This window comes from Anoplopoma fimbria, chromosome 9 (assembly GCF_027596085.1).
Source record: "Anoplopoma fimbria isolate UVic2021 breed Golden Eagle Sablefish chromosome 9, Afim_UVic_2022, whole genome shotgun sequence".
NCBI classification, from domain to species: Eukaryota; Metazoa; Chordata; class Actinopteri; order Perciformes; family Anoplopomatidae; genus Anoplopoma; species Anoplopoma fimbria.
The window spans coordinates 19,081,859-19,094,534 of record NC_072457.1 but is presented as its reverse complement, the minus strand read 5'-3'; the positions used below and the strand labels follow the sequence as shown (position 1 = coordinate 19,094,534).

The window sequence follows — 12,676 nt, the reverse complement described above, 5'->3', positions numbered from 1 at the left end:
TCAACAATGATGCTTTCATTGCCATCGCTTGATTTGTGGGATTCACTTTGTAATGCACAGAAAAAAATAAGGGTTGTCATCAAATTCAAAGGGATGGCTGAATTTTTTGAAGCTACACAAACCACTGCAGACCTAGTGTTTATTGATCTTGAAAATGAAATGGCACTTAATGGCGTGGTCCATCATTTTTCTGGTTTTGTTGCCTCCTAAAAAGAATTTGCCGTCGGTGTTCGTGGTCTTCCATCTAACTAGAAATAAAACAGCATCGCTTACCAAGTGTTGTCAGTTGTTGTCTGAGGACAGACACCGCTTGTCAAATGACAGCTGCAGCAGATGCTGGTAATCCCAGTCAGCTGTTGATATTGTTCAGTGTATGAGTGTGTGTGTTTTAACTTCCATTTGATCATATGCAGGAAAAAAATCATATTTTTGAGTGTGTGCATAAACATGCATATGTAAGAAAAGGTCTGTAACTTCTCCCACCAGATATCTGGAGTGAGCAGTCATTCCAGACCGACCCGGACCTGCCTCCAGGATGGAAGAAGATCACGGACATGGCCGGCATCTACTACTGGCACATTCCTACCGGCACCACCCAGTGGGAGAGACCCGCCGCCCGCCCGCCACCCCCGGGACAGACCGAGTCCCAGGCCCCGGGCGAGCACACAGCCTCCACGCCACGCAAGCCCTCCCTGGGCTCACTCAGCCCCTCGCCCACTCCCGACCACGAGGTGAGAGATAGAAACACCGCAAGACAACACACATTTGAGGTCTTACTTATCACCCGAGATGGTTCAAACATCCATCCACACTGTAAAGGGACTTTGAGGCCACAGATTGAAAATCAACACAAAATGAAAGTTCCTTTTAGTGACTTTAACACAAAAATAATGAAGTCAAAATTACACATGCCGTAAAATAGGCAACTATGATTAAGTGTAGTTATGTTATGCCTCCAATTGAATTTAGTTGAAAATTAAAATCCTCATTATTTGTCTCAATTTTGTTTTTAGAACTGCAAGTCATGATTATCATTATGGCAATTGGAAACGCCATACAGCAGAATATTAGAGCTGCTGCTACATTGCATATGGATATTGTACGCTTGGTTGCCACTTTATAAGGTACACGTTGCTAAAACTAATGCAGTCTAACACCACAGTCCTCCTAAAGCCATTGTGTGTGTGTGTGTGTGTGTGTGTGTGTGTGTGTGTGTGTGCTCACATGCAGGCGTGCCAAGCGGAGATCTTCTTCAGGGGCTCGACTCGCTCCGGAAGCACCACCTCAGACAGCTCAGTGGAGCCGCTCTCCAACCACGAGCCCGTCATCGCCACGTGCGGGTTCGTCAACAGCTGCTACTTTGTGAGTAACCCATTTTTGTAGGAATTCATTTTTTAAGCCTCCATATTTTATATGTGCGCCCGATCGTATGACCCGACCGCGGAGAGACTGGCAGATATTATGCAACCGGGTAGAGAGAGCGAGACAGAGAGAGGAGACGCCGTCGATACTGCGGTTGAGCAGCAGAGCACAAGAACACAGAGTCAGTCAATCAGTCCATCCATCCATCCATTTTCCGTAACCTGCTTATCCAGTTAAGGGTCGCAGGGGTGCTGTCAATGGGCGAAGGCAGGGTTCACCCTGGACAGGTCGCCAGTCTGTCGCAGGGCTGACATATAGAGACAGACAACCATTCACACTCACATCCACACCTACGGGCAATTTAGAGTCTTCAATGCACCTAAGCTGCATGTCTTTGGACTGTGGGAGGAAGCCGGAGAACCCAGAGAGAACCCACGCTGACACGGGGAGAACATGCAAACTCCACACAGAAGGTTGTCCAGCCCGGGAATTGAACCCAGGCCCCTCTTGCTGTGAGGCGACAGTGCTAACCACTACACCACCGTGCAGCCCAGTCAATCAGTCAATCATGCAGAATGATGGAGGGATACGGAGAGAGGAAGGGAGAATGATGGAGAGGAGCATGGTGTAGATAAGATATTGATCCAGGGAGAAGGGACTGATGTTGACAAATAGATGTGCCAAAATCTCATTCTGACCTGCCGACTGCTAGCCAGTGACACCAGAGCCAAAATGGCAGACAAAGATTTTAGTATTTTTATTTATTTGTTTCTTTATCTCTCCCCGGCTCCCTCTCTTCTCTCTCCTCAGCCTCGCTCCACATCTCGAGAGGGGATGCCCGATCCAGAGTGTCGCTCTCTTCTCGAAGACGAGGAAAAGGTAGGACACACAAAAAAAAAGTTCTGTTCCCTCTACTGACCACTCGTCCAGTCCTCTTTTATCGGCAGGTCGAGTTGTACTCAATTTCTTTCTTTCCGTTTGAAAATGTGTATGTGTGTGGCACAGACAGAAAAAAAAATTATACTCAGTGTGTGTGTGTGTGTGTGTGTGTGTGTGTGTGTGTGTGTGTGTGTGTGTGTGTGTGTGTGTGTGTGTGTGTGTGTGTGTGTGTGTGTGTGTGTGTGTGTGTGTGTGTGTGTGTGTGTGTGTGTGTTTGTATTTGTGTCCCATACAGAGAAGTGAGTTGAGTGTTTGGATTGGAGACAGTTAGTGTGCATTCATGGAAGGTTTTCTGAGCGGTCACACAGTGTGACTATAGAAGCACATTGTACACAAAGTCCACTTACATGTTTATCTTTAAAAATGTATAAGGAACGTACTAATGTATTGTAGTTTTATTTTACATCATTAACTTTTGTTTGACCTTTTTTTTTTTTTTTGTGACTTTCTATCTGGGGAAACTGGATAGGAATTATAATTATTGTTATTCTTTTTATACATTTTTATAAATTGTAATTAAGTTTTTAGATTTTTATTTAGGTGGGGGGCTTTTTTGCGTTTTTAAGGTCAGAGTGATAGACAGGAAATGGAGAGAGGGAGAGAGAGGGGACGAAATGCAGAAAAAGGCAGTGGGTTGGATCCATTTCAGATCCGCCATCCAGAGAAGGTGTCTCCGTCCAAATGTCTGTAACTCTACGTCTGTACTGTCCACATTCTACTAATCAGGAATCAGTAGATTCACAGTAGCAGTAGGCCAAAGTTCAATAGGAGCATAAAAACATTCTGAAATGTTTCACTGGGTCGCTCCTCATTGCAACAGGCGCTCTGTGTGGCGTGAGCTAGTTAGCTAACATCCTTCTTCTGTCTTTCTTCCCTCGCTCCCTTCCTACCTTTGCCCCCATCACCCAAACCTCCCCCCTACCACTATGTGTGTGTTTAAACGCTGTGTGTAGAAACAGCCGTGGAGAGATTTTGGCGGAAAGATTGATAGTGAGATGTGGAAGGCAAGTATAACGCACTCGTGCATTTCACAGTGTGCATCATGTGATAGAAATTCACCGCCTTGAGCGAAAAGCATGCGTGGCTGATTGAACGGCAAAAATGCAACCGCACCGACCACAGCATCTTTGTCATTTGGCTGCAGCAACACACGACAGGTTGTCTTTTCTCTTCACTCACCTATGAAATGTTGTCGTCTGTTCCTTCCTACTGACAGATCTGAATGAACGCTACATGTTAACTCCCTTTCCTCAATGCAGCATGCCCCCATTTAAACGTAGCACGCCATCTCTCCATCTCACAAGACTGTTCCGCGCCTACAAAATGATGCATGCTGGTACAACATTCCAACATTTACTGCCAGCTTTGTGTCTGTTCTAGCCCCTCTCTCACACAAGCCATGTAACCTGTGAATGTTACAGCAGTCATATATGTAGGTGTTGGGACAACAGCATTAGTCAGATCAGAAGCAAACTGAACTGTTGAAACCGAAATAAGGCCAACAGCGGGCGAACTAGACCTTCGTGTGTCTGGAGCTGTTACATCATGTGGGACCAGATTTCACACAAGAGACAATTTTAGCAGGATTACAGGTTACATGTGTGACAGGGGCTCTAAGTAGGGGGGGGAGAGCTTTTGTTTTTCGGTGTCACGTTGCACCCTCCTGATAATGTCGCCTTTGCACGCCAGGACCTGCAGGCGGCCACGGTAAACCCCGACCCCAGTCTAAAGGAGTTTGAGGGCGCGACGCTTCGCTACGCATCACTCAAGCTAAGGTAAAACACACACACACACACACACACACACACACACACACACACACACACACACACACACACACACACACACACACACACACACACAAGCAGATACACAAATCTAAATGCTATTCACTACATCCGTTTGTCTCTCCACCAGTCGTGCCTAGTTTCTCTCCTCTTGTGTTGGAGTTAAATGAGGTCAGATGAAGCAGGATGTTAGTTGTTCCACTCAGGAAATGCTCCATGTTCTCTGTTAGTGTAATGACTGGTAGCCTTCACAAGTAGGGCAGCTAAAGCAACGGTAACAATAATACACTATACATCCTGCATTTCTTTTTTCAGGAACCGTCCATCAGTGGAAGACGAGCAGTCCAGCAATGCCAACAGAGACCCAGAGACAAAGGTAAGAACCTGCATGAAGCGTGCATGTATTTTAGACAGATTAAGTCCACATTGTTCTGCTATTCTGTCATAAAGTGTTTAGATAATGTTGCTTTTTAAATGTCCAAATGCTATTTTTTTTTGTGTGTGTGTGTTAAACATGCAGCCTTTTGCATTGTGACTAAACTTTTAAAAACTATTAAAAATGTTAGTGTGGCAGCAGATTACTCCACCAATGTGTGACGTCTTTTGCATAATCTAAAGTCACTTATATTTCTGCATTTCTCCTGATTTTATACACTCTGGAATACAGTCAACATTCCCGGCACACGGCGCTCCCTACGTGAAATTAAGCTTTAGTCTGTTTATGTCAGAAGCCTGTTTGTTTACTGGTGGTGTTTATGTCGATCACCGCTGTGCTCTCCTCAAAGTGAAGCTGAGATATTAAACAATGCTGCCCCCGTGTGGTGGGACCGGGAACTACACCCCAACGCTGCACAAGGGTGTATCGATGACCGAGGCCTCTGAAACATTCAAAAGCTGAGATTCAAATGAGACATTTCGAGTTTTCAATCAAAGCGTTGGGCTCAATAAAACGTAACTCGGTAGAAGGCCAGCCCATTCGGCTGATACCAGCTAATGTCAGCACAAGGAATTAATTAATTCAGAGTCCAACTGATTAAACAGAAAATTAGATGAATTATTTATTAGAAACAGAGTCATTGAATTCTGTCACAAACTGCAGCAAAGGCTCAAATACACACTGAGGTGTGTGTGTGTGAAGATCAAAGCGTCGCAGATTAGACTTTAAAGACGCGTCGACATCGTCTACTTTCTGTTTCCTTCTGTGTTTGTGTTTGTCTGCCAGAAATTCACAATCCTTAGCAACAGTGACATTGTGATGAATACCAGACACAAACACAGACGAACAATCTGGTCGGTAGCGCGCGCACACACACACATACACACACACACTTCCAGCAAATAGCCCACTGCAGCATCAGGATTGGAATGGCCTCTTTTCTACCAATAAAGAAGCTGAATAGAAACCATATCTCACTCAACAATTTCATATCCGTCTAAGTGGAGGAAAGTAATAACTGCAGTACACACAGGTGCTATTTTACTACCTTTTTAAATATTAAATTCAGGAGCGATTTCATTAAGGGTGAAACAATGATTTATTACACGTGCAATCAGAGATAATAGGGAAAAGTCTTTGGAGGTGGTGGTGGTGGTAGAATCTGGTTGGGTAACTTAAAGGTGGACGCCCATATTTAGCTGAGAGAGAGACAGAGAGAGTTGTTAATGAATGAGAGTAAAGAGAGTGTTCCTGACTGAACTTCCTCTAAGCTTCATTGGTATAAAAACCTAAAACTTCTTATGGGTGCTCAGAGGTCTTTTTTATGTTTCTATGACAACAATATCTCTAACCTCTTATGATAAACTAGTATCACACCTTTGCATTGTATTATAAATTGGGCTACTATCCATTTGTTTGACTTTTTTTGGGCCACAGGCAGCTCTCTCCTCATTGGGAGCAATTGAAATAAAACGATGGCCCTCAGAAAAAGACTGTGGACACAGGCTCCTAAGAAGAAACATACCTTGAGCTATTTGTGCTAGCACGTAGTTGCTACCAGCACAGAGAGAGGCATTATGGGTCTTTTGTGTGTGTATGAACGAGGCCCGGTCGTCAGCCCTACTCAGCCTCTAGTGGGCAGTAGTTGCAAGTAGATGTCCCACTGCTACTCACACCAGACAAACATACTTCATGTTCATCCTTCATCCTTCAATCTGTTTTGATTCGAGCATTTGATCCACAAAAAAATGGTTGACTCACTTTATTTGCTGTCTATTTGCTGTCCTCTTTCACCGCGGACCTCCGGCAAAGTACTATCTGAACTTACAGCTGGTCAGCTTACAAAAAGCCACAATGTGTCTGTAACCTATGTAATGCGTTTCATACGGTAACATGGTTGCTCGGTGTTTCCCTCAGTGTTTTGCCGTGCGCTCTCTGGGATGGGTGGAGATGGCGGAGGACGACTTGGCTCCCGGAAAGAGCAGCGTCGCCGTGAACAATTGCATCCGGCAGCTGTCGTATTGCAAGAATGACATCCGAGACACCGTCGGCATCTGGGGAGAGGTGAGTGGGGGAGAGTGTGTGTGTGTTTCATGTGTATCGTTTTGCTCGTAGAATATAAAGTTTTTTTTAATGAAGGGAGGGGTGCTAGTAGAAAGCCAGGAAGATGAATTAAAAGTGGCAGAGCAACGTAAAGAGAGCGACAGAAGTTAGCCTAGGAATGTGTGTCAAAAGATGGGGGGAGGGAGGGGAGGGAGAGTGAAGAGAGCAAAGTGGAGCAACGTTATGAAGTCTTTCCCTCCCTCTCCAGTGGTTGTGTATAATGTGAAGCGACAGAACAGAGGGAGAGAAAGAGAGAGAGAGAGAGCTTCATCTTTCTTTCAATAACACACACATACGCTTCAGGCAAACATACTTATTAAGGCACGTAAAAGAAGGCAGCTGACCTTGTTAAGTCTTGAGCTGCAAGAAATAAGGATTTTGTGTGTGTGTGTGTGTGTGTGTGTGTGTGTGTGTGTGTGTGTGTGTGTGTGTGTGTGTGTGTGTGTGTGTGTGTGTGTGTGTGTGTGTGTGTGTGTGTGTGTGTGTGTGTGTCCAGGGGAAGGACATGTACCTGGTGCTGGAGAACAACATGTTGAACCTGGTCGACCCCATGGACCGCAGCGTGCTTCACGCTCAGCCAATCGCAAGCATCCGGGTCTGGGGTGTTGGCCGGGACAACGGCAGGTCAGTCACCGTGGCAACCACATTATTTTTTTTTTATTCTTTAAAATATTGATTAATCCCTGTTGTCCTCATTATTAATCATTAGCGTGCAAGGTCTACCCAGAGTGCACACCGTGCTCTGAATCATCTCCAACATCTCCGTAGCACGTTAGCACCCAGTCATCTGGGTCATGACTTATCGAGGCTTTATGTTGTTTTCAAGCACTTTAATAATTGATGGATTAGTCGCTAATTTAAATGAGGTTAATAGCACATCGCTCAGTAAAAGAAAGGTCAGGGTGATGGGTGAGGGCAGCAGACTGCTGGTGTGGTGAAGGGCAGAAGAGAGGAGCTGGTGATTGATGATGAAGGATAAATTCATCAGGACAAAGGAGAGGATGAGGGGGAGAAAGGCCTTTTTATTCTCTGTCAACACTAACATCCCCCCCGTCCCCCTTTCACGTCCAAATCCACTAACGCCGCGCGGTGGTGCTGCCGACCCACCGGTAAAGGGTGCTCTGTGCTGCTGCTTCAGACCAGATCAAATGTAGGTTATCAGGCACGGCCAGGTGGACTGGAGATGTCGGTAGCTGCTGTATAATTGGAGCTGGCACATGCACACACACACACACACAAAAACACAGAAAAAACAGGAGTGCACTCTGGGAAAGAGGCAATGCTAAAAGCTCTTGGCATGTGCAGTACTGCAGAATTCTGCTGCCTCGGGGTTCTCTCCTATTCACACACACACACACACACACACACACACGCACACATACGCAGCACTGTATGTTACATTGCATTTATAATATCAGCCAGTCGGATAAAAGGAACATTTCTACCATCCACATCTACATATAGCGGGAGGGTCGGAGCACTGGGAATACCTCAGCTGCAGCAGAGGGAGGAGGGAGGAGGAAGGAGGAGGAGGAGGAGGAGGAGAAGAGGGGTGGGGGTTTGGCAGGAGAGGGGGAGATAAGGGCGGTTGGAGCTGCCGGAGGGGGAGGTATGGTTAGTGCTCTCTGGGTGTGGAGTGGGACAGGTTGTAGGAGTGAGCGCACGCCCCGGTATCACCAGGAGTAGATGGTGTGACGCTCCCGTACGCAGGACTACCGCCGCGTACAGCCGTGAGTACATTTACTTACCTTTTTTTTATATCTTCCTGTTATGCGTTTATTATGAAGTAGCAGAAAACAGAAAGCCGGCTCTCCGATCAGTCTGTGGGGGATTTTGCAGCCAGTGTGAGGTGTGCATGTCACAGCTTTCACAGGAACTCAGGTGGCGTGTGAAAATCAGATGTGGGCAATGAAGTGAGAGTTTGTCTTGATACAAACGTGTAGCAGTTCGTGACTGAAACATTTACATGTGAATGCAGAAATGCAAAAATATCAGAAGCTGTTTTAGCTTTTATTTATTCATGGGTTGTTGGACAGTTTGCCTTTTAAAGATGCAAGATCCTTTAGAAATGAAGCCACGGTTGTAGTGAGGAGTCCTCTCCATTCTCACACACACACACACACACGCTCTCACGGTGGTCGTGTCGGCATAGTAACCGTACCCCACTCCCCATGTGCCACGAAACTCGTTATCGCCATAGAGATTACAGATTCCCACGGCAACCTTGACATTTTCAGGGGCGTCGGCATGATGGGAAGATTATATTAGGAATGAGATATCATCCCCCCCCCCCCATCTTTTCCTGTGACTTTTATCTTCAATCTTCATCTGAGTTTTTTGTTTTTTTTCTGCCCTCGCCTTCAACGCTTTTATATTTATTGTGAATGTCGTGGCCGTTCACTTCCAATGTAATGTTTTCACTTTCCCCTCCTCGAGGTAGCGTTTTTTTAAATCCTGTGTCTTTTAGAAACTCCCACTCTGTTTCCTTTTTATGTCCTTTAGGAAAAATCAGCAGATAATTAATCCAGAGCATCTCTCTCTGTCCTGCTATTGCTCTCTTTCTAATGCGTACCTTATTCAAGTTCTGTTTCGAGTTTTTAATATATTTCTTCCTGGGGGCAAAATATTAAGTATGCATAAAGATGACCTGCATTGCTGCTTTTCTGCACCGCTCTCCAAAAACTGTTTCTTGGGAAGTAGTTTTTCTGCACTGAACAAAGAAGTATGTGACTTGTGTAAGTGTGTGTTTGAGTGCATCTTTGCCTCTTGTGGTCCCCCAGCAGGGGGGCTGCTATGAAGAATTAGTTTTTTTCTTTTTTCTTTCCACTAACTGGCTTCTTTTCCTCCCTTGCTTCCTTGGACACAGAGAGAGGTAAACACATTCCTCCCCCTTTCATCCCCCCCTACACTATCTCTCCATCGTCTCCGTCATCCCCATATTGTTTCATTTCCTCTGTGTCTCGTTCGTCTCGTCTTCAAAGTGGCCCCCGTAGCGTTGTGCACGCAGGTGTGGGAAGTGAAAGGTGACCTCCTCTGTCCTTGTCTGTCTACAAGCACTATGTTTTTAAAGTATGCACACACACACACACACACACACACACACACACACACACACACACACACACACACACACACACACACACACACAAATGGGACTCTTTTCAGGAGAGTTCCCCCTGAGGGGCTGGGCTCAGAAATCTTGTTACCCACCAGGACCGTGTTTCCTATTGCACAGCATATTGAAGCACGCAGCTTGAAGGAAGATATTTAGATGGATTTTATGTTCACTTCTGAATGACGTATATCAACGTGTGTGTGTTTGTGTGTGTGTGCTGTACTGCTTTCATTTGTTGCATCTTCATTCCTCACTCTCTCTCTCCGTCCCTCTGTTTTCAGTCCCTCTCTTCAGCTTCGTAGTTTTTTTGGGCTCCACTGGGCTAAGGGGAAAGTTCTCCCCTGCTGTCACTCATTCAACTCCCTCTTGCATCACGCTGCTCTATTGATCTCTAGGGTCCATTGACTGGCGCGTGTGTATGTGTGTGGTAGTGTGTGTCCTGTATTCATCAGACGGATAAAGGTCAGCTCATCTGTCACCTGTCTCCAAGAGCTGTCGCTCTCCAAACCAGACACACACGCATAATTCATCTAGTCCCTGAGTAGTACTGTAACTAGTAGTTTTCTCATCTCCAACCCACCTGGGTTTTTTCTTCCTCCGTCTGTGTGTCTTCACTGACCCGGTGTTGTCCTCTTTTTCTCAGGGACTTTGCATACGTGGCGCGGGACAAAAACACCAGGATCCTGAAATGTCATGTGTTCCGCTGTGACACGCCAGCCAAAGCCATCGCCACCAGCCTGCACGAGATCTGCTCCCGGGTGAGGGGTTCAGACCGGACACATGCTTTTTACAAACAAACTGAAGTGAAACACCTCGTAAAACTAGCAATTATTAATTAATTAATTATAATAACATTATTATTATGATTGTTTTTCAAATAATAATAATCAGAAAATTATATATATATATAAATATATATATATATATATATATATATATATATATATAGAGAGAGAGAGAGAGAGAGAGAGAGAGAGAGAGAGAGAGAGAGAGAGAGAGAATAATCAAATGAGAGTTATTATTATTATGGTTATAATAGTTAGAAAAATGATCAAAATCATAAAAACCCACATATATGAAAATAATACACATGAAAATAATAATAATAATAATAAGATGTCCCAGCTGTGTATTTTTGTATCATATTTACTATTCCACAGTCTGTGCACACATTTCAATCTTAGCCCATCTAACCTGCGGTCTTCAAAGAGTCCAGCAACAAGATTAAACTCATCAGAACTTTCTCCCAAAACACAGTTATCAGAGAGCTTTCTCTGCTGTGAGCGTCCACACTGATGAATACAGATGAATGCAAATTTGGTTAGAGGAACAATATTCAAACCAGGTTTTTTGTTTTAGCGTGTCTCCCTTATTCACAGACCTCCCCCGGAATTACTGGACTTTTCATTTGTTCCCAATAAAACAAATTTATAGCTTCCGAAATTGAATTCGATGTTGGAGAAGATCTTTAAATGCTGTCTTTGTTTATGCAGACTCATAATTCGCCTGTCGAATTCAATCCCTTGTAGCTTTAAACTGGATTGTTTATAACTGGTCTAAAACCCACAGATCACATGACCACCGACTTGAACAAAGTGTGTCCCTGAAATGTTATTTGTCCTTCTTTTCATCCGTCATGGTAATTTTAAGTACCCCACATACATATTATACATACATATTATATTAAACAGACTATTTACACTAGTAAGGATAAATAAGGAGAGGCAGAGTATTGACAACTGCTCACTCCTGAGCGCTTTATGTTGACTCTTTATGTTGACTCTTCTTTTCCCCACCCTTATCCCTTATCCCTTTTACAAATGTTTTCTCTTTGTCTCCTCAACCTCCTCCCCTGTGTCTCTGCCACGGTATTCTGATTCTGCTTCCGTTGTTACATGCCATTTCCTCATACTTCTGAATCTGCCTGTCCCTCCATCCAGATAATGACAGAACGAAAGAATGCCAAAGCGATGGCGGGCTCTCTCCAGGACAGAATGCAGGCCGGACTAGATCTCCCTTTACAAGGTAGGCTTCACGCATACTGGACTTCCCTCAGCGTGTGAGTGTGTGTGTGTGTGTGTGTATGTGTGAGAGATAAGGATTGTAAAAACTGACATGCATCAATAGACAGTCATCACTTCTTCGGCACACGGCATGCATTTAAACTGGCTATTTGTAAGAGCGGAAAGTCTCAAATACCACCACAATGTCCTCTGTTAATGCTGCGCAATGTCAAGACAAGCTCAGAACATAAGCATAGAGACAGTCGGATTGATAAATAATTCGTTGATAAAGATGCTTTCTAAAAGATCCCAAGTGAATTAAAGATCATAGGTGCCCTGTGAAGTTTTCTTGTAAATAAACAAAGTTATGTTAACATTTGGTATTACTCACCAGAGAACACTGTAATGCATCGATCACACGGGACGCGTTGCCGGAAACGCGTCGCCAGTAATGTGTCGCTCTCAAAACCATTGTTTTACTATGGTGCGTTTTTAGATGTGCATAACAATAGAAATATTCTCATATTGACCTCTCGTCAATGTCACACTTGGCCCAGGGAGCCTTGCCTGTCTTGATGTGTTAGGGCTAGCTAGCCAGCTAGCTGTTGGGCTACGAGAGTGCTAGGGAGTTCTTAAGAGGGAAGAGGGAATTCATATCTCATGTCGTAAAGAATATGTAGGCTGCAGTGAGCAAGAACATTATCCAATATCCGTTAATCGCATATGATCTGTTGCCCACGCAGCCCCACTACTCCACAGGCGCACCACGCCGATTTTTATCTCTGCCAGCTATCCATCAGTAGAAAAGCGTAAAGAGGGGACACAGTCGTGAAAAACGTCGCTCCATAGCTCTGCTAGTGGTCAAAATCTCCACAAGGTACTGGTTGGATGTTATATGAGTTAGACTTTGATGGTCCAATGCACCAGCATG

At 44.7% G+C, this 12,676-nt stretch overlaps 1 protein-coding gene across 2 annotated transcripts in view; it reads left to right on the top strand.

The window, feature by feature from the left end:
• The window catches only part of apbb2b (amyloid beta (A4) precursor protein-binding, family B, member 2b), a 44,310-nt gene that overhangs the window by 24,795 nt on the left and 6,839 nt on the right, over positions 1–12,676 (top strand). For both annotated transcript variants that reach the window (XM_054604198.1, XM_054604197.1), the window contains exons 5-14: positions 487–731; positions 1,231–1,362; positions 2,173–2,241; positions 3,255–3,305; positions 3,991–4,076; positions 4,404–4,464; positions 6,442–6,588; positions 7,124–7,251; positions 10,386–10,500; positions 11,683–11,767. In XM_054604198.1, coding sequence (XP_054460173.1) covers positions 487–731; positions 1,231–1,362; positions 2,173–2,241; positions 3,255–3,305; positions 3,991–4,076; positions 4,404–4,464; positions 6,442–6,588; positions 7,124–7,251; positions 10,386–10,500; positions 11,683–11,767 — 1,119 coding nt within the window. The remainder of the gene's footprint in view (positions 1–486; positions 732–1,230; positions 1,363–2,172; positions 2,242–3,254; positions 3,306–3,990; positions 4,077–4,403; positions 4,465–6,441; positions 6,589–7,123; positions 7,252–10,385; positions 10,501–11,682; positions 11,768–12,676) is intronic.